The sequence below is a fragment of the Nymphalis io genome, chromosome Z, assembly GCF_905147045.1.
Source record: "Nymphalis io chromosome Z, ilAglIoxx1.1, whole genome shotgun sequence".
Lineage (NCBI taxonomy): Eukaryota > Metazoa > Arthropoda > Insecta > Lepidoptera > Nymphalidae > Nymphalis > Nymphalis io.
The window spans coordinates 1,726,833-1,750,401 of record NC_065918.1 but is presented as its reverse complement, the minus strand read 5'-3'; the positions used below and the strand labels follow the sequence as shown (position 1 = coordinate 1,750,401).

The 23,569-nt window shown below is 32.9% G+C and overlaps 1 protein-coding gene across 1 annotated transcript; it reads left to right on the top strand.

The window, feature by feature from the left end:
- The first annotated feature begins 18,760 nt into the window (after positions 1-18,760).
- On the top strand, positions 18,761-22,080 carry LOC126780588 (uncharacterized). The gene is made up of 5 exons (XM_050505190.1): positions 18,761-18,845; positions 19,104-19,268; positions 19,654-19,860; positions 21,259-21,435; positions 21,863-22,080. The coding sequence occupies exons 1-5, from the start codon at positions 18,761-18,763 to the stop codon at positions 22,078-22,080; spliced, it is 852 nt and encodes a 283-aa protein (XP_050361147.1).
- The last annotated feature ends 1,489 nt before the right edge of the window (positions 22,081-23,569 follow it).

Below are 23,569 nucleotides of genomic sequence, written 5' to 3'. Positions count from 1 at the left end.
AACTATCAACTAAGCACATGAAAATTAATTATTCTTAATTCCAAAATTATCGGTTAAGATCCACGCTTTTTATTTAGTAGTATTTTATTTCTCTTATTATTAAAAACTTAATTTTAAAATTAAATTGAAATATTACCTAACTTGAATTTAAGTTGCGTTATTTATGAAACAGTCGAAAGTCTTTTAAGTAGCGCACGTCATTACGGATAGTTTGTGAAATTTACGACTTGTTATATTATAATTTAGTATTGCAAGCTATGAATCCTGGCTTAAAAGATCAGGACGGCAAGGGATAGCACCTACAAGAGAATGGCATCGGAATGAGGGACGAGCTGCCCACGTTGTTTATAGTACAAGTTCATAAATAGAGGTGATCTACTTTATACCTCAATATATCGAAATTCTTGGCAAATATTGTAGTATAGTAGTTTTTTCGCATCTGCAAATGATAATGTATAGAATCACTGTAATAGAAACTGTTTTTTGAACTTTCTTGTAATTGATTATTTTTATTCATATGGTTAACAAGCGTATATTCTTTGATGGGATCGTAAAATAGGAATGAAAGCCATGATAAAACATTGTTTAAATTTCGAATAGCCTTTATAAATTGTGCATGATCATAATCGAGTTGTTATCCGCGCACTTCTACGACAATGGCTCGCCACTTTCCCCCGCGAGGAAATTATGAAATTTAAAAAGTTCTTGTTCCCCGGGAAAAAATGTGATTAAATATGTTTTGTTCAAGAGCAAGACATTAAAGCGATGTTAAGGGTGTGATAATGAGGGCGTTGATAAGCGTTTATTAGCTCGCGGCCCCAGGCCAGCGGGCTCAATAGGATCCGACGGTAACGCTATCTAGGGGAAGTTAAATCATTTTAACGCAGTTTGCTCGCGACTCCTTTAAGAAAAACGCTATGATACAATTCTTTTCTGCTTTAAATTGTTTGGTTTCGATAGCACTCTCGGATATTTTCTTGGGTAGGGATGGTTGTTAGTGTTTGTTACTATTATAAAACCAAAATGAAAGTGCACCTATAAGCAATAGCTTAAAATATTACCCCTGTGAACTACAAATTATTTTTTATAAAAAATGGCCATGGTTCATGGTCCATACCACTTTAGTTATTTTTATAATTTAAATTTTGTTTTTGTCACGGCATTAATATACTAAGACAAAAATTACATACATACATCGTTTTATTGTGAAGAGATAATTTAAATACTTAACACCGTATGATATATTGTAAATAAACATAATCATCTAATGTTTTTTTCCATACTGTCATGTTCGAAAGTGTTGTAGTAAGTAGTGAGGGGTGCTGAGCTAAGGCGTGCGGGTAGCGGGAGTGCGGTCGCAGGTGCGCTGCCCGACTTAGTCCTGCTATTGATATCAATCTTTAGCAGGATTTACGTTACCGATTACATTTGGCATGTTTGCGTAAATGTTTTTAAAACTAGTTTTAGCTGATAGGAACAGTGTTATAAAAAAGTTTAGAAATATTATTACTGTGTAAAAGAAATTGAAGTATTTTTATGCAATAAATATTAGATATGTTTGTATGTATACGAGAAAAAGTAATTAATTTCTACTAAATTATTTAGGAAACGTTCCGATCTGCATGATACATATATTATTTTATTAGAGGCATTGCATTAAATAGTGTTTGCTATTTCAATGATGGGGTAAAATGGATGTTTGCCCTCACAAATGTCAGCCTGTCTCGGGATTAGGAATCGTAGTCATAAAACACGTCGAGCGCAATTAGTGCGGCAAAATTTCAATTTGATTGGTGTAATTGCACCTCTTTACAGGAACCGAGCAGGCACAGTTGTTATTAAGCGTTTCTAATTTAATATCATTTGCATACTACACGTGACCCGCTGTGGTGAGCGGTTAAAACTGATATTTAATTTTTTAACTTTGCAACTATTTTCGATATTAGCCGATTATGTTAAAAAATGGGTGAAGTAAAATGAAGTAAACCGGTATATTTTATATCGACATGACAGTTTTTTTTAATTTATCTGCTCTAAATAATTATGTTTGTTGAAGATTACGTTTATTGTTTGAAATGAAATTAATATAAATAAGCATTTTAATTAAAATTATTAATTAAAATTGTAACTATATCCTTACTGTGAGAGACTTTCTGCAAAAAACATGAAAGATATTAAAGTGGTGGGTCCACTTATTGTATTTGCGGTAGAAATATTATCTGTCAAATTAATTGTTAAAGTAGGGGCAGCGGCGTGGGCGGCGGGACGGCGGGCGGTAGGGCCCGCACTCCCCCTGTCACAGATACAAATCGCGCGGATTTACGCGCACTCGAGCCCCACCGGAATTTATCCGACGCTTCTATTTACGTATCCTTTTATTTGTTTCGCTCCTATTAGTCCCGATAGAGAATTTTTATGTTTGCATGCCCCCGCCGTCTGCCCTCGTAAAGCGGCGACTTGTGAACGCTTTAGAGCGACAATAACACAATTTTCGAGCGAGTGATCTCGGTTTATCGGATTATAGAACAATAACTTAGCGCTTGCGACTCTAGTAAATATTTTCGCCTGCATCCGAATGGCTTAGCTTGACTAATTAGAGCCGTTTGTTGCGAATACAGGTGCGTTGACAGACGTAATCCGCCCAAGAGCCATCCGCGGCAGCTACACCACAATTTGCTCTATTTTGACACTATCATGAAATTAATACTTTAAAATACGCACGGCTTATGTATTCTGTATTTGTTATTTATAACATTTTATTTTAATTTTATATTATTAAACTTAGCAAAAATTATTCATGATATTCATTATATGATGGAAAATAAATGTTTATATGTTACAAACATACGCGTTCCTAAATTATTCGTCTGATTGTGATGAAACCTTCGTGAAATGTTCAAAGTATGCCAGCGAGAGCCCAAAAACTGACTTCGTATGTTTGTCCTTCAATATTAACGTTTTATATAGACCCTTATTCTATCCGTATTAAACCGGGTCCGGGCCGGTAGCTAGTAAATTTTAATTATACTTATAAGGTCTTGTGGAGTGAGTAGACTTAGTGGAGTTTACTTTACTGTATAATTTGGTTAAATCATAATTTTTATATTACTTTCCAAAAATATATAATATTTTTATTAAAACTTTACTTATTTATTTTAACTTTAGGACACAAGTATTGTTATATTTTCTTAACACTTTTGATAATATTGACAAATGACGCATATATGTTTCAAATGTAATTAATGTCTAGAGATAACAAGGCAATTAATAGCCGATCACAGTTCGACTAAACATTTGCGGCAGATATATTGACACTCGCGCTTTCCTGTAGCTACACATTTACAATATCGGGATTTATTTATGTCGTTGGAGGGAGAGGATCAGCGGCAATCCGCCGGGCAAACATTTAAATTAATGTAATAAAGAGGCGTGAAATGCACGGCTTTCGCATGGATTAGCGTAGCGGTTCGTAGCGCGTAGCGGGTAGCTTGCTACGGTGATTTCAACCCATATCTTATGCTAAAACATTCAGGTATAATTATACACGCAAATAAATAGAAAAATCAATATTTTTATTAAATGAAAACAATAAAACGAATAATACACATAGTGTTAAATTATGTTTGTCTGCTGTTTAAAATATCTAATATTATTGTAATAAACTAATTATTATTTAGTCCTAAATATTTTGATTTACACTAATGGTTAAAAAACCTTTTAAAAGATAAATTTGTGTATAAGCACCTTCACCTTATCCAATAATTAGACGGAAAAGCCGGCGGTCAATAAGTGATCGGGCATCGGGTAGGAATAGGCAATAGCAAATTACGACGGCACATAAATCGAGCCCGCGTCGGGGCTTAGTACGTGCTAAGCGCTAAGCCGACCGCTGATAATAGGTTTAACACGTCCACTCCTCTTAAAACAAGACCACACTTTGTTAATAGCCTTCTGTAAGACTTTAATTTGTACGGCTATATTTGTAATAGTAACTCATTACGCATCTACTAAATAAAAAAAATTAAAGTCAAATAATAAGTCGATTTTAATTTTTATTTTACATAAATAATACGAATAATAAAATTATAATTAATATGTACTAGAAGGCTTAAGTTAATTTATTATAAACTATTTTATATAATTTCATTAAAAAAAAAATAGTATTCATAATTTTACACAAATTACTTGATTCAGAACAAAAATGGCTCATTGAATTAGAACGCCTAAATGTTACCTGAAGATTGTGGGTTTACGCGTGGGAAAGAACCACTGAATTTATGTTAAGTACATGAAATTTTTGTTTATGAATCATCTCTTGTACAGTGATGAAAGAAAACATAGTGATGAAACGTGCATGTGTTGGATGAAAATGCCGCATGTGTATCCAATCCGTATTGAAGCAACGTAGCAAAATTAGTTCCCAAACTTTCTTCAAACAGAGGAGAGGCCCGAATCCAGCAGTGGGAATTTTACACGTTGTTACTTTTTTTTTTTTTTACTTTATGTACTCGAAGCTAATCAAATTTTAATTATCCGTTCTGTTTAACATGTTAACAAGTACCTAACTAGACTTATGTGGCTGGTTAAATTATCTATCATAAAAAATTTAAATAATTAAATTTTTGTGTCTATCGTGCATATTCTGTTCCAACAGTTTTGTTAACGGTGGTCGAATAATAAATGAATTATCCGAATCACCGACAAATTGTTCTTTTCTCATGTACATTCACTACCCAAAAAACCACTTCCGGTTGACACGTGTTCGCTGTTGTGATAATTCATATAAAATAGAGCTTCTATAAACGCTTTTTTTATCTTTGCCAATTCATCATTTAAAAAAATACATCATAATAAATATAACAATTTTTTTAAGCAAATTAAATATATAAATTTAATATTTAATTAACAAAATATGATTAATGGAAAATTGAAATTGAATGTATTACCGGTTCTTCTCGTTGGAGTCTATATAATCCTGTGAAATGTACAACAGTGCTTACAAGGGCTTAACTGAATAAAGTATATTTTTATTTTACTTTACTCCACATTTAAAATGTCGAGAACAATCTCAATAATATAGGTTAAAGTCATTCAAATTGTTTTTTGGTATAGATAAAAAAAAATTAACTTACTTTGACTGCAAGAGTAATAGGAATACATTATATAAAATAACAATCAAACTTTTTCAGTTACAGAATATTCCAGTTGTATTAATTCTTTTTAAATACTATTAGATAAGTCCCAACAAACACACCGTCTCATAAACGAATCATATCGTTACTATGGTCACTACAAGCTGATCAATTGATTAGTTTACGCACAATAAAGGCTCTGGTAGATACAAAAGATCGGTATTGTTTATCTTATTTTGTATTTTTTTCTTAAAATCCTCAGAAATACATTACTTTATTTTTAGGTTCTTCTGCCTGTATGATGGAGTCATTTGTTTTTTTTTTGTATAGTATAGGTAGGCGGATGAGCATACGGGCCAACTGATTTTAAGTGGTCACCGACGCCCATAGACATTGGCATTGTAAGAAATTTTAACCATCGCTTACATCGTCAATGCGCCACGAACCTTGGGAACTAAGGTGTTTTGTCCCTTGTGCTTGTAATTACAATGACTCACTCACCCTTAAAACCGTAACACAACTATACCAAGTACTACTGTTTTGCGGTAGAATATCTGATGAGTGGGTGGTACCTACCCAGACGAGCTTGCACAAAGCCATACCACCAGTATAACATCAGAATCTGTTTGATTCTAGCTACAAGGTTTGGACCATATTCCACCTACCGTCTCCATTGCGTGTTAGAAGACATACAAGTGCCGGGATCTCATCCGACACACGCGTATTTCCTCACGTTGTCATCATTTTTAAATGAACACAACTTCAATTCCAAATAACTTCAACACGTGAAAACTCAGTGATACTTAGCCGGAATCGACCCCGTAATTTCCACTTCAGTTGTACTTACTATCCGCTGGGTCATCACTTTGCAAAAGTAACTGTTCTGTTTTAAATGAATTCGATTTAAATCGTAACATGCTAAATAAATAATTAATTAGACATATAAATATATCTTTTCGAACAAGCCGATAAACATTGTATGATATATTACTTTGTAACAGGTAGCAGATGTCGCGAGGCGTGACGGGAAGAGTTTCATTATTGTACAAGTTTGACGACGTGACGCGTTACACTTACGCTTCAGGAAAAACAAAAGTGTTCAATAAAATGGAAAAACCATAAAGGACATAAATCGATAAAAAATTACACGTGTTAAAATTAAATTGATTGAGATGAGATTGTAATTCGGAACACTCATATATATATATAAAAAAACATTATAAATTAAACCCTTAATGTTAAAAAGTAGACCGATATATATATATAAATATATAACGCAATTATCTATAAAATATTTGATTATATGATAATTGCGTTATATATATATATAACGCAATTATCATATAATCAAATCTATAATTCGATAACATTCACGTCAAAAAGAAAACATACATCATACCGGCCTCATATGTTCCAAGGGTCAAATAAAACATTCCAATCACGTTGGCTCGCTTGTTTTACAAACCGATACGACGTGGGTTCCGGTGACTTTATGATTTCGACTTTATATTATAGCACTTATTTATATTAACAGAAAGATTCAAATCGATCGGTCTGTTGGCGTCCACTAGACATGACAATGCAATCAGCGGTGACCGGGCGGGATTTGGTTCATACATGAGCGGATTTGCGGGATGAATAAGTTTCGACCCCACAAAATAACAAAGAGATCTTATATTGCGCGTTAGAAGTTTTATAGGCTGTTTGCGAAATTCTTGTATTCACGCTATATGTTGTAAAATCAAAAATTTAGAGGTCACACGAAACGTTTTGTAAGTAAAATTTCTTGCATATGATATATAACTTCATTTAAAAAATAATTAGGTGTCTATTAAGATAATTCGTAATTCTGTAATTGGGATGTACCCGGCTGACTATTTTCTAGGATATTATGAATGAAACTTGCTTTATCCACGTATGATGACGCCGGATGTTAGTCTACGGCCGGAGATCGGATATGAAAACGATGGTAAACCGCGACTTTGCCCTAGAATGGGCTTTTTGATTGTTTGTCTAGCGGAGGCTGGCTGCCGCTCGGTAGCAGCCACAGATTAATGTCGTCGATCTAATATTCTGACAGGTGCAGCCGCGAGCGTCACCGCCCATTTTGCTTTACCCGTCACGGCTGCTGCAAATGTTACGGAGCGTACTTTGACGAACAAATATTAATAAAATTGGTTTAGGATGACTGTTACATTATAAAATGAGAAGCTAAACTATCTAAATGTAAACTGAAATAACTAATACTTACTAAATTTGAAACTAAAAAATAAAATTTTTATTTTCATTAAAAGACTTGATTTTAAAATACTAAATAGCTAAATAAATTAAGTGCAGTAAAGGCAGTTCTTAAATGCATTGTTTTTAATATACTTAGATATTATTATTTACAAATATACCTATAATGTTGAATAAATATTCTTTATATAAAATATATAAGTTCTGAATCAAATGCCTTAATATGAGTAAGGAATTTCCATAATAGATCATGGAAATAAATAAATGAAAATTGTAGTACTTCGAATCAAAATTATATATTAAGAATCAAAGCTGCCATCGTTTAACCAACAAATATCGCATTCGTGAGGTATGACAGATGTTGCTAATCGTTCCGGCTTCAGTTCCCGGTTCCCGGCTCGGTGGGTCGCGGAGAACTAAAATTTTCTCTCGTCTACGCAAAACTTTCCAAACGCCATTAAGTCAATGTGGCCGTTTTACACAGATTATACGAATATTCTCTCTCTTCTTGAAAACTCTGAGGGACTATTTCAAAATAAGACTGTGCCCGATAAATAATTAATTCTAATTAATCTATACTAACTATTACAACAATATTATATTCATAAAACTTATATGAAAACATCTCGGCTCCAATGAATGAAACGTGGAGTTTAGCCGAAGATCGCGGGTTTAATTCCGAGCAGCCACCGCTAATAAGGGATTTTAATTCATCTAATACTCGGCGGTGAAAACCTCGCGATCAAATTAAAATGTGCTGAATGATATTCGCCCACATGTTTTATAGTCTTTTATAGTTTTACATTTCGTGGTAAGTGAAAATTTGGACCGCTGTAAGTTGTGTCAGCCCCTACTTTCAATTCTTCCCGCGATTTGCTCGTCAACATCTCACTTATTTACGAGATTTGCACCCTAACGACTTCAGCTGGTTCCAAGCCATAATTTTATTGAAATATTATATAATATATATTCTTTATTTTAGATACCGATAATAAGTATATATTGTGTACTTCAAAAAAAAAACATCTGATTTTTTTTTAAATACAAATCAACTATTCGTATCTTTTATTTTGAACATTATCGTATTTTGTAAAAAATAAATTCCAATTTTCTAGACACAGTTAAAGAGGTCTGTCACAGAATTACTTTTTTTTTAATTAGGTATTTACGCACGACGGCGCCAACGACTCGATCGGGCTCTTGAGTTTAGAACAGAGCGTTGTCGCTGTGACTCAGCAATCTTGATAGTGTTTCTATTATTTCATGTATTGATTTACTTTTTCTAAAAATATTGTATATTAAAATAAGCAATTTAATAATTAGAGAAGGCCGGCAGATACCTCACAATCGAATTTGTTTTTATTTTTGTGACGTTTCAGTCTATGAATATCTTTTTCACAGTTTCATTTGAGTGTGTTCAGTGATTGAGTTTGTGTGCATTCGAGTTGCTGCCACTAGCTATCCACCCGCGGCTTCCCACGTGTACATTATTATAGTATTTTTTTAGAATAATATTTTAGTAATTTACCCCTACATGAAACATAAAAATTATGCTGGGAATGGTGACAATAGACCAAGGTTCGAACCTGGGTCTTGTGTGTGGTTTGTAAACCGTAGCGCTATTTGTCCTGTATTAGTTTTATATGTTTGCTTTTTGTATTTTTAAGAACATTAGTATTAGTAATTTAAAAATAACATTTTTTTTAACTCTTTTCATTGAGTTTGCTTATATTTATTTATTTGAATTAATTAAAAATATATATAGATCTATTATACATAACCTATTATATACATACCTATTGGAGAATAGGTAGGCTAGGTAGTAGGAGCATGAACTGCATAGTGCTACGCAGTTCATGCTCTATAGTTTGACGTGGCGTGACGTGGTCCTGTCCTACACCCAGAAGCGCTAGCACAGTACTTTCGAATGTCCATCACATCGCATTTTGTAGCATTTTAAAAGTTGTTAATATGTTTTTTTAAGACTTTTAATTAATTTTTTTTTTAATTATATATTTTTTTATTCCTTTTGAAGTAAAGTTAATTTTGGGTATATTTTTTTCTTAATAATAATAATTTATTAAGGAGAAATTTTATAGTTAATTCATACAAATATCAAAGTTTTCATCGCTATCACTATGGACTAAACTATTTAAACTATAGTATTATATATTTTTTTATAAATAGCTAAGCCCAAATTTAGAAAATAGAGGCCCTTATGATCTATACTAACAACTGTTCTTAATTTTTATAAGATAAAATAATAAGTTAAAAATTTAAAAGTCTTAGTCTGAGAATACGAACCCCTAAGTTGACAGTTTAATGAAAAATGAAAATGGTTGAAAGCACTTAAGCACCTATTTTTCGCAAGCAATTATATCTGTACCGAACTTTCAGACAATTTCATAATAAGTTGTGGAAATAAATCAATAAAAATCTTAATTTTGAAACAGACAAGTTCTTGTCGAATTCCCTGGCCAGCTCCATCGCAACGGTAGCTCTAAACCGCACCAGCTGCGGGCAAATTGCTTACACTCGATAATGGCCTTTTCAATTTGCAAGGATTTGCAACGCGATTTAGACAGAGTGTAGGCATAGATTTGAAGTGTAATATTTTAGAATATCTTTTACGTTCTTGTAAACAAATAACAGCAGCAATATCTTCATTTAATCTTATTAAATCTATAGATATTGTAATGTTTCATTATATTTTATTATAAGAATAGTGTTAGTATTTTAGTATTTGTTTACGTAAAGCACATAAGAAGCGGATAAATCACACTTACCATATTAAGGCTTCAAATGGGATACGCCAGGAATATTTTCGTGTAAAACACGCTGATACGGATAATCCAAGCGCGACATAACAGAGATTGTATTACGGCAATAAGTCCGCCTCCGAGCCCGATAAACGGGGCTTAATCCCAAGATTTTTTCACACGTCCCCCGCGAACGCGGCTGCCTTCGGGAAAACTAATAAAGAAACCATCTCGTTGCCTGCTCAAGCTTGAAATGTATTTTTTATATAATTTACCGCGGATTGATTGTGCGAAACGCATCTGATACCTTTACGCTTTCGGTAAAATATTAGAAATGATTACATTGTAAACATTTTTATGGAACTATAAAGGTGAAATACTATATTAATATTAATTTTATAACTAAAAAAAACTTAATTTTTCATTTTAACTCTTCGTGTAATAATCATTTTAATTTTCATTTGAAACGGTGGAATATATACAACTGACATTACGAGGGCCGAGTTGTAAACATGTCGCGCGATGTGTCGACATGACGGTGGGCGGCGGGCGGCGGCGGGCAGCGGCGGGCGGCGGTCACGCACTAATTACGCCGTCACGTGTCACCGGCGCAAAACACGTCGTCACCACTGGACCAGGCACGATCTGACATTGGTCAAACTTTGTCGATATGCTAATTAATTTTAAATAGTTTAATGTTTTGCTAAGTCGAAAACGATAAATGATGCCACAGATTTCTAAAAGCTTTATATATATATTTTTAAACAGAGCTGCTGTGAAATATGTACTTTTAAAATTAACAGAAAATTTATGAATAAAAATGATAAATAATAATATAAACTCAAATAATAAAATGCAAAGCAAATAAATATTTAAATGGTTTTTTATTTAATTTATAATTGAGACTCCATCGTCGTTATATAAATATCTAACCACATATTCGAAGAGCACAAAATATACTTACCTTTACCTAAAAACTCTATCAAAAACAGTAACTAAAAATTGTTGTAATGTATGAACAATATTGGTACTTATTCTTTAAAAACTATGTTTTCATAAGTAATTGAAATAACATAACTAAATCACATAAAATGTTTGTACATTTAGTAATACAATATATTTACATAGCGTCGGTTTCCGCATTGAATGGGCAGCGTGGTTGGCGACGGGTGTCCGCATTCCGCTGATATGGTCGCTGCTGCAAAAACACCGACAAAACGTTGGGTGACGTTGGTCAGGTCTCCGCTGCACTAGCTGACCGCAAACTGCACCCGACGCTATCGCACCCACTACGCAATTAGTTGCGGCAGATAGACAAAAATATATTCACGTATCATATTTTCAGGGCATGTTTTTCGGATTGTCTGTGGTTGATAGCTGACACAGTTGGAACAGTGTACATTTGTGTTTTTACTGCAGCTATAAATTTTAGTTCTTTAAACTGTCGTTACAGATGTAAAATCATTTATTGCAGTTTAAATTGCCTATTCGATGTAAACTCAAATCAAATATCGAAAATGCATTTAAGTTCATCAGGTTTAAGTTTGTTGGCTGTTACAAGCATTCCACTACACTACACCTATACGTTCATGATGCTTGTAACCATTAAATATTTCTCTCGAGACCGATTTATATTTAATAATAAACAACAACAGTTTATTATTTGAAAGAGTAGTTAATTTCCAATCGAATAAAAATGTATGTTTTCATTTTCACTCGCTCCTATTGAATTCAAAACCGTTCAAGCTACAGAACCCAGTTTGATTAAACCACGGATTGTATTTAAGGTAGTGTGAAACGAGCGCTTCAATTGTTTTCCTTTGCCACAAGCCAGTGGACTTTTTATTTTGCAGCAGTAAATCGGTAGTTATGATCGCTTATATGTCGTATGAGCTTTAAAAGTTGACATTTTAATAAAGGTAACTGTACAAATATTTTATAATAAAATCAATTAATCGTTTTATTAGTTTTAAATGCTGTTTAAATGATCACAATGCAAGTTAGCGAATATATGTTTTTTGCATGGAGAAGGTTTCTATAGAATCCACTTTGTTGTAGCTCACCATTAGTGACGTCACCGCACAACTTCTATTTGATTGTTACACTTGATATATCTAGTAGTATTTTTGACCTCGGAAAATGTTATAAGGCAAGTCGTATCGGATAATATGTACTTTACAAACTTTAAGCAGAGATTACAACGCATTCTTAACATTGTCTTGTTATAATATAAAATAAATATACATACTTAAGCTTTGTTATTTTGTACAGATCATCAATTTCATCTTAAGTAATGTGTATTGCCTGACGTTTCTCAACATATGTCAGGATTAATTTATACCCATCTGGGAAACTGAGTTGACTAATTCAATTATGAAACATTTGGACTATAGTCGTTGAGGCGAAAAGATGGGGAAAAACGAGAAAAACGTCGGCATGAGATCGCGCTGACGATAAGTGGATGACTTCTCGCATGGTTTGCCCTCAAAGGGCGGTCACTGAGGCGCGAACTCGCCCTCTCGACACCCGCCGATCGACAGCCAAACGGTCACGACATTCAATAAAGCTTGTTAAACAATATTGAATATCGCTCCTACTCCTAATTGCCGGGCTATTTGTGCTTTTCTGACTGGAACAGATTAAAAAAAACATGCTTTTTACTTGCTTATATATAATTTGAATATACATTAATAAAGTCAGCCTTGATATATTATTTATAACATATTAAAGTTCAAAATATCGTTGAAGCCACATTATTATCGGTTAGTGTAGATAATGTTTAAAGTTACCATCTGATCCAACCTTGTACAATCGACTTAACCCTGCGGCAGTAAAGCAAATCCTTTCTAAATTGCCTCTTTGACACTCACACGTTGCCTTAGCCGTGTGTCGATATTTTAAAGGAAAGCGAGCTTCACACGACATAAAAGAGATAGGAGAGTTAGGACTTAGTATCCATTTGCCGAAATTGGCCCCGTCGCGATAACAACAAGTTTTCGCACCCTCGCAAGTAAATGTGCAATTCATACGTGTGTAAATATGAAAAAGGAGTAGGACAATGCACTTTGTTATTTAGCGACTACGGCTGATTTTCGTTTGTTTCTCACATTAAAGCATATATCATTGTCGATATTAAATCTTAGCAGATGAGGTTGGACAACATGCAAGAAATTGACGTCGTTAGTGACTTCTGAAAACGAAATGTATTTTAAAATGTTTCCGTCATGGTTATACTGTTTTTTTTGTATAGAATTTGAATAATGTAGGTATTCGTTTCGATTCTAAGCGATCCAGAGGTTATAAAACGTTAACATGTTGTATGTAAACAGAAGGTTAACAGAAGGTTATGTGTTGAATTTAGCAATCACCATTAATATCGTGTGCTTAACTTGCGGTAATAACTCATATTGTGTTCAACGGTGTAGGAAAATATTGTAAGGAATTTCACCCATGCAGATTGCATGGGTGAAAACCTTGGTGGAATAAATTCCAACTGTGATAGCCATACGCCCAGCAGTGGTACAATTGCGGATTGTTTATTTTGTTATTTTCATTATTAAAATATCTAGGTAGGTATTTTAGCGTACTTAATATGCTTGATAAGTTTGCATACGATTACACGGTCGACTGAACAAAGAAAACTATTTCAATGCACGCCGCATTCTTTCTCCGATATTGCATTCAACGAAAGGAATTCCTAACTTGTTGAAAATTGAAGGTATTGTTAATACATTCTATGTGATAAAAATAATCAATTCCTTTTTCGAAATACAAATTTTCTTCAAGAGACAAGTAAAAAAAGAATTTTTAATACACATAAATTGAACTTCATATTTTTCTTTGGCATTTATAATGATTTTTGTAGAATTATGATTACTAGTATCGCGTGTCAATGGAGATGTAGAGAATGGAATTCACTACATTTATTTTAAAAATTAATGTCATTTTGTCAATTTTCGATGCTCACGTATATACGAAATATATTCATATCCGTTTTCATAGAGTTACTAATATTCATATTTTCTCCTGCAGCTTAGCGTAAAGTTTTAAACTTGTATTTTGTTTTTCTATAACTCAGATATATGAAATCGCAATAAAATAGAGCAGTCCAATCTCCTCTCTATCATAAATATACATCAGTTATGATATTCAAGAGATCGAAAAACATCAAGACGTAAAAAAGGGAAATCGCAATAAACAAGTTAACAGGACATATTCACCTCGTCCCTACGTTTTCATAACCCTCTGGCTCCGCACGCTCCTATAACTGTCATCTTGTCAAACTGAACCGAACCGAGCAAATCCTCACATTTCCATACGGCTATATTTTATCCTTCGTCAGAGAAAATAAATAACAACGATAATATAAATATGAGCGTTTTCCGAACCTTTAGCTCCTGTAGAATTTACATATCAGTTGTTGACAGTAAAATCCCTCAGACGGTTATACTAGTTTAGGGGTGAAAATATCAATTTGGGAAAAGTAACGTATAAAAACTAGCTGCTTGTTTCGTCTTTGCCTGATGTTTTCTCAAACATTTTATATTGCAAGTCACAATAACTTTTTTATTATTTTACAGTTGTAAATACACTCATTAATTATCATCCTCATAATGATAGCTTGAAATTATTTCATTTATTTGGATAGGATTTGGTAGAACTACCGCCGAATAGTTGGCTGACTTCAACCCGATTTTGGTATGCTTTTACGGGCGTACTGATGGAGCCGCTTCAATATTCAATGCTCTCGATAGATCCGCCTAAAAACAATTCTTTAAGTCGGTTCTACGACATCCGCGCGTTGAGATGGGGTGGCTCTATTCGCCTGTAACGGAACCACCACAAGGCATGAAATACGGTAATTATAACGTTAAAAATATACCATTAGGCTTACTCATAAAAAAGTAACTTTCCTTTCTTCTTTGATAACAGACCTGAAAACTTATATTTCTTATAATAGTTTTTTCTTTGATATTTGCTATTTTGTGCAATAGGAAAGCGGAGATGGCCTAGTGGTTAGAACGCGTGAATCTTAACTCGATGATCGTGGGTTCAAACCCGGGTAAGCACCACTGAATTTTCATGTGCTTAATTTGTGATTAAAATTCATCTCGTGCTTGACGGTGAAGGAAAACATCGTGAGGAAACCTGCATGTGTCTAATTTCATTGAAATTATGTCACATGTGTATTCTACCAACCCGCATTGGAGCAGCGTGGTGGAATAAGCTCTAAAAACCTTCTCCTCAAAAAGGGAGAGGAGGCCTTAGCCCAGCAGTGGGACATTAACAGGCTGTTACTGCAATAGGAAACAAATAGATTCCGTTCTTGATGCAAAAAAAGATTGGGTAAGGTTAGTTACGATATTCAATCATCATAGCAATTTAAAAAAAAAAAACAGTTATGGTGTAAATTGACAGATAATTATTTAAACACCATCTAGTGACTCAAATATTAAACCACATTATTTATTTGATTAAGTAATATATCTATATTTTTTATTTATCGCTCAATTGCTTTTTAATAATTTGAAGTGTCATGGTAACTTTTGAACAATACATTTATATTATAGGTTACAAACCATGTGGAGTATAGCAACGTATGTGGGACGTAGCCGTCGGGTGAAATTGAGCTGTCTAGCCGCAAGCCGGCAAAGCCGCCGGTTGATCGGTGTTCGATTGTGTGATGGATGTCCAGGGTCATTTGTACCCTCACTTCAAGTAGACGTCTCTTGTAATAATTTGGTTAATTTATTAGCTTTGACAGAGAGCCCAGATGACCAATTGGTAATAACTCGCGAATCTTAACGTGAAAATTGCGGGCCCGATTATATCCTGGGAAGCACCAATGAATTTAAGTTTAATCTACATTTATCCAAACAGAAATCCTGAATGTATTGGATAAAAATCTGCAACGTGTGAATTCACCAATTGGCATTGGAGAGGCCTTAGCCCAAACAGTGGGACATTTGCATTCTTTTTAGTTTCGTCTAGAAGATAAGAAGTATCGTTGTCAGTTTCCATCTATATTTTGAGGAATATAAAAAGTAATGATAAAAAATATATATTTGCCATTCTTATTTACATTTACAAACATAAACTAATTCCGAAAGAAAAATCTTAAAATCAAAAATTAATTAAACAAAAATTACTCTACTGATTTTTTTCGCATTTAGTCTAATTATTATTTTAAAATGTAATAATAATAATAACAATAATATTAAATACTTTTTTGAAATAAGTATACAACTTTCAGAAATGGTGTGTCAGTTTGTAAAAATATTTCTACATGTCTAGTAAGAATTTCTTGACAAAAAACCATGTGGTTTTCTTGATCCGGCTAAGGATTTGAACCCAGAGCTTCAGGAACAAAATATTAAAATAATAATTAATACAAATAATAGCTATTGAATAAAAGTCAAAAGTGAGACTAATGTAACTCTCACCCTTAGTCGTTAGTTTAAAACAAATGCTAAACTGTTTAAAATCAAGATGATAATTTATATAGCGAGATATTTAAAAATATCATACCAACAGTAGGTGAGTAACCAAACAACGTCCCCTTTCTTACCCAGAGCTATTAAAACTAACCGTGGGTACTCCTATCACTTCTATGCGGTTTTCCGTAAAAGTAAGTAAAGTAATATATTTAAACTTACAAATGGCAGAATATATTATGATAATTATTAGTTGATAGACGAAACTTACAGACATTAAAATAACGATTAAATCTATCTATAAACTATGTAACCTATACAGGTTCATATATACGGGTTCAGGTTTTGCATTAAATCGTTTCCTGAAAGACTTCGAAACGACATAATGCATAACCTGAACATGAATATGACAATATAACCATAATTCCGATTTCTATGTAGAAGGACAACATTAAGAGAATAAATAAATAAATAAATAATAAAAGTTTTGTATGATATAATAATGTCACGTAGTTTGTTTTTCAAAAAAAAAACTAATAAAAACAAAGCTGTGTGTAAAACATACTTTTTAAAATTAAATCCATTTAACATCTGTACCTAAACTACGAAGAAATTTATAAGTTGAAAGGTTATTTTTATTTATAAATATATCACAATCAACGAAAATAAATCAATTGAATACAATAAAGCAATTATTATTTTTATATTCAATGAACATTCCTTTCTCTCTCTGTGCATATGTCTGACAGAGCGCGCGATATATCTTGTAAAATATATCTGTAGCTTCAATATATGGCTTTTTTTATTTTCAAATGATGTGTATAAATGGCGCGAGGGCGGGACCTGGATATTTTCCACTGGGCGGAGCGAAAGAGAAAAATCAACGCCTTGTCGACGCCACGCCCACATCGTCTCGCTTTTCCTCTTCAACCATTTTACTGTTCTGCCTTTATTACGTATGTCTGCGGATTATCGAATTAAGAGCATAGCTTTGCATAAAAATTTCTACTTCGCGAAAATTTGGCTATATATTGAAATTTTATTACACCACCTTTAAGATAACAAAAATACGATTATGAAGTACCCGCAAAAAAAAAATTAAGTAAACCTACATTCGATGCTGTTTAGTTGTTCCCTGTAATTATGTGAATTTTTGAAGTGAAAACTTCTTTAGGCGCGTTGCGCTGGTTTATCGTAGGGGATAGATTCGTGACTTCGCGTCACCGACATGCTAATGTCAATATATAATGACATATAATTATAATGACTTGTCCTGACTGAATCATCAACGCAGAGCCTAAACCTCAGGGAAATTTGAAATTGAATATTGAACTTGAAATTAGATAGTAGATGCATTTGATGATGTAAACACCCCTAAAAGTATAAAATAAGGGATTAACATTTGTAAGAAAACCCGTCATTTTCAAATTTAAAAGCATGATTTTTAAAAAGAAGCTTCTGGTTAAGACAATTAAAAACATATTTCAAGGTTTTTGAAAACCTCCCCCCCCCTCAAGAGAGTGAAATAGGGGTTGAAAGTTTGTATGGGAAGTTAGTTTTTAAGTAAGAATAATGTAATTTAATATTGAAGCTTTCGTAGTTTGGTAATAAAACCCAAAACGGGAGAAATAGGGTGGAAACATTAGTATGAAAAAATGGTCAGATCCGATTGAAATTTACTGTTTGTGTTTCTTAAATGAATTGATAAACGTGTATTTCAAAGTTTTGGAAATATATTAAACAGTTTCAAGTTTTCACTTTTATCGGCAGTCCTTGTTAAAAAATAAAAAATGTCAGGCAGTCGCCTGACATTTTTTATTTTTTTTATTTTAGTACTTCATTGATCAATGGAATTAGATCTTAAAACAAACCAGAAATAATGATGTTTAACATAATTAAAAATAAAATGTGTTCCATCTTATATTGTTATAAGATTAAAAAATAGTTAAAAATATTTTTAAATATCCAAATAACAATTATTCACCAAAAATATTGTAATAATTAATATTGCGGCAGAATATTTTGCGGCCAATGACATTTCAATTTTTTTTCAGAAAAACGTCAGTGGCGCCAAACGTTGTCGAGCTTAATATTAATAAATATACTATTTGTGTCAATGTAATCGTAACTATAACTTTTATTATTATTTTATCGAAAATTATTTCAACTGTTTCATTGTAGATCAACGGTTTCGGAAATGAATGACTGTCAAAATTTGGCCGTTTCGATGTTTTTTCAGCCCGATTGGCTTGAATGTCTTTTAGAAGATTGTGAACGCGAAGGTATGCTATTATTTCTTGTAGATAATAATAATGATGTAGAATTACTTTTTAATAAAAACTTAAATGCAATGTACTTCATCGTATACTCTGAATATAATTAATAAAAGAGAAAATATTAGCTAATGTAAAAATTAGACAAAATATATTTTAAAATACTCTATGAAGGGTGTTCTATGATGGGTAGTTGTATTTTTTATGGACACATTAACTTAAAGAAGCCGTAATTTTAATCGAAGATTTTCTTTTCTAACTCATTAGCCATAGATTATCAAAACGTGAAGCTCCTAAAGCTAGAAGGCCGCTCCGCCATATGGAATGTGTGCATGATGCTTGACTGCCTGTCGCACGGAGTGCCGGGTCAAGCATGTCATCTTTTCGAGCGTTATTTGTATAGGCTCCTAAATAACCAAGGAAACCTTAGCGGTATTGTTAATTTCTTTATTTAAATATATAAAAAAGATCATCCTCATCTCAGAGGATATTTATTACTCCTTGAAATATTGACGTATCCACTTCATGATTAATTTTAATACAGAGTTAAAGTGAAAAATACAAGGAATATGTTTTATTCCTCTTCTAAAAATCAAATGATTGTTTCACGGTAAGTATACCGGGAATTCAATCAAAACGATTGCGATTTTTTTTTCGTTTAAAATCGGATACAATCCTCCAATAGGATAGAATTCTTAAATAAAAGATATATGTACTGTAATTTTACATATATCATTTAATTTATTGCACCATATTTGTCCATACTTAAAATTAATCGAAGTAATTTAATGCACACGCCATGTAATGAAAATTGTAGATCCTCAGTCACGAGTAGCAATAATAGAGAACATTATGCCACGGTTTCTTCTTATGATAACTTGCTGCGTGCAGCTCTCTGCTAAGATGAGCTCCGCAGACACACACAACCACGCTTCGTTATTAAAGATGGCTTTGTTGGCTAAGGGTGTATTATATTCAACTGAAGAAATAATTGCAACTGAAGAAGAAATCTTCAAAATGCTAGGTTGGTTATATTTTAATTATATAGTTATATTAACTTATTTGACTTTGGTAATAGAGTTTATTCTGAATGATAATAAATAATTGGCAGCCGCACCACGCGACCATTGTGCGCTTATTATTTAGTCACACACACACACACACTCACACACATACACATACTCACACACACACAAACACACACACACACAAACACACACACTCACACACACACACACACCCACACACACACACACTATCACGTATTATCACTACAAGCATAGGCTAGTAACAGTGTAGTTACCGGTTGCATTTTTTATTTTTGTTCCTAAAACTATATCTGCACAGCACGCGTTTGCCAATTGTACATATACTAAAATTCATAAACGAATACAAAAAAATGAACTCATGATCTTAAAAGTCTTAGTGAAATTTAAATTACTAAAAATAGATAACAGTAACATCCAAATAAGACACACAAATTTAATCTAATTATGCTTTTAAAGTAAGCTTATGGTAGTGTAGTGTAACTGTAGTATAGTAACGAACTGATAATATCCCACTGCAGAGCAACATCCCTCTTAAGGAGAAGATTTTTAGAACGTGTTACACTACGCTGTAGTTCGAATTGATGCACGTTCAAAAAAATCAACCTACATACAGGTTTCCTCAGAATTGATTCCTTCAAATACATTTAAACCGCAAACAAGAGAAAACCATTGCCATTACTTGCAAAGTGTTATAAATGAAATTTATTTAGTTTTTTTTTCCATAGTTTTGCCAATTTTATTGATTTTACATCCAATAATAACTTGTTGATAATCAAAAACGTATTTTTTTTTCGCGAAAATTTAATGAATAACATAGATTATTATAGACCGCGACCAATGATATCACGTCAATTTAATATCTAAGTTTTTTTATCTTGTATTTATTTGTCTTCACTTCTAGAAGAAGGTTACATACTTATTATTATGCATATGTATAAGCCTAACTAATTGTCCAGAGAAGCGTCACATTCACGTGATTGTAATAATGTGTTTATAATTAATCTGTGTGGTCCTTTTGTATCCACCTAATCGCATTTAAGAGGTTTTTAATAGAAGTTTTGTAAATGGCCCATGATGGATGGTAATTGGTCTCACCTATTGACATGGACATTGTAAGAAATTTTAACCCCCCCTTACGTCGCCAATGCCCCTTTTGGAAACTAAGATGTTACATCATTCTTGTCTGAATTGGTTTGGTAATCTTTCAAACCGGAACACAACAATAATAAGTACTATTGTTTAGCGGTATATATAATATGTATGGAATCACAAATCTCCTTCTTAACAAATGAGATCTTTGTCCAGCAGTGGCACACCGACGGTACCGACGGGTTTTACCGAAGACTTGAAAATTAAAGTTTTCTTTTTTACAGATTTCCGTATACCACTATGGACAAGTGTAGATATGGGTGAGTTATTGGCGACGGAACTAAAACTCCCGTCACACATAATCAAGGCCGTAGCTCGGATTGTGGATTTATCTGAGTATTACCGAGAAGACATTGAAAAAAAAGTCGTCTGGGCCGCTAACTTGTCGTCTACCTATCAAAGTAAATATTTTTATTAGGCTTTGTTTCATGACATCGCCATATGTTGATATTAAAACATTATTTTCTAATGTATGTATAATTTGGGATGGATGAGAAGCTGATAAAATTTTTTTGCAATTAATTTGTAAAGTAATTTTTGTAGCTATTGATGAGCTTAAGTTTTATCATTAAAAAATAAGAAAATAAAAGTAAAACGAAATGTTTCAAAATATTTAATTCATATATGTTTTCCTGATGAATGATTACGGTCGTATTTCGGTTACAGAGAGGACACTGGTGTTTTTAAAATCGTAATTTTCTACGTAAGCAATATAAATGTATAATTTGCCTTAGCCCTTAGGATGAACTTCATTACTACCGACCTAAATTTTGCCCGCCACCGTCCCTCTCAGCGATCACTCTGATAGGAATTTTCGGTATCTTTTAGATATAACTAGTATTCGGTCGCTGCACCTCTCTGCGGGCTCGGTGGCCGCGGCCGTGCGCCTCTCCCCGCTCCGCCCGGACGTCGCACCCGCCCTTGCTCGCTTGCTACGAATACCGCAAGCCTACGTCGAGTGCCTCCGTGACGTCATTTTAAAACAAATGACCAGCCACCGCACTACGCCGACGATATTGAAAAGGAAAAAGTCAGCCTCGAGTTAAGCTATCTATAAATCTCTATAGTACGTGAATGGGGTACATTTAAACTGCAGTAATACATATTATGCAATATAATTAGATAATTATACAAATATAATTATATCTACAAGTAGATTTCAAAAATTTAGACATGTCATAAATGTACTCTTGGTTGTATTGCAATTATTTAAACCAGATCATAGGTTAAGTCATTATGCGTCTCTAAAGCTTATCGAATAATGCAGTATAGAAATTTCATCTTTAAAAATATCGAAGAACTAACATTGAAGAAAATAAAACGAGACCAATTTAGTAGCTTTCGAACTATATTATTCTTATTATTTCAATGTACTTATATCTTTCTAGTAAGAAATTTAATCTTAACCTTAAGTTTATATTATATTTCATTTTCAGAATTGTTATAAATTAATTTGGAACGAAAAATAATGCAATTGTTTCGTATTAAATAAAAAAATGTTCAATATAGTTAATTAAAATCAATCTAATTGATCGCACCGATATTCGATTAAAATAAATATATAAAGACGATAAATAATAAATAAACATAATATTACTTCAATATATATAATTTCAATTATCGTACGCATAAGTTAATTCGTGAATGTTATTGAAACGATCGATCGAAATGTTTTGGGTTTATATTCGTAGAATTAGATATAAATATACTTTAAGTAATTGTATATACGAGTAACCCTCAGAGATAAGAGAATAAATATATATTTTATAATTATTTAATACGTTTTTATTTCGGTTACCATCTACGCTTACAACAAATTACTCGATAAACCAATATACACAAAAGTGATATTTGTTTTAAAATCGCTCGCATGCTTATCTGTAAGAACTCACTACAATTCTCAATTGTTAAAAGTTGAAATCCGCAAAAAAAAAAACCCTACGGCGTTATGGTATTTTGATGTGTATATCCTTTAAATATTATAAGTATTCCAATCTCAATCCAGTAACAGCCTGTAAATGTCCCACTGCTGAGCTAAGGCCTCCTCTCCCTTTTTGGGGAGAAAGTTTTGGAGCTTATTCCACCATTGTAATTTCAGTGAAATTAGACACATGCTGGTTTCCTCACGATGTTTTCCTTCACCGTGAAGCACAAGATGAATTATAAACACAAATTAAGCACATGAAAATTCAGTAGTGCTTGCCCGATGATGATGACCCACGATCATCGGTTCATCGATCTTTTATACATACATTTGAAGTACAAATTTCCATATTTACTTATTAGTCAGATTATACTTAGAACACTTTGTACGCTGACTCTTGAAACACTTGGACAGGGCTGGACTCTTGTATGTCCAATTATTTGTAATAAGATTGAAATGAAAGTCGCAATCAATTTTCAGTACAATTATTGTATAATTAATTATCATCAACTATATTTTTATTTACCAAAATCGATTGGACAAATTAACATTTTTATAGAGTTAATTAAAAGGTTTCCTGTTTCGCTTTATTTTTGTATGTGAACGATTTT

Bases quoted from the DNA above. Each gene is read 5' to 3' on its own strand.
- LOC126780588 (XM_050505190.1), top strand. From the start codon at position 18,761: ATGAATGACTGTCAAAATTTGGCCGTTTCGATGTTTTTTCAGCCCGAT. The intron at 19,861-21,258 runs GTTGGTTATATT...TCTTTTTTACAG, and splicing joins AGAAATCTTCAAAATGCTAG to ATTTCCGTATACCACTATGG. The intron at 21,436-21,862 runs GTAAATATTTTT...GGTATCTTTTAG, and splicing joins CTTGTCGTCTACCTATCAAA to ATATAACTAGTATTCGGTCG.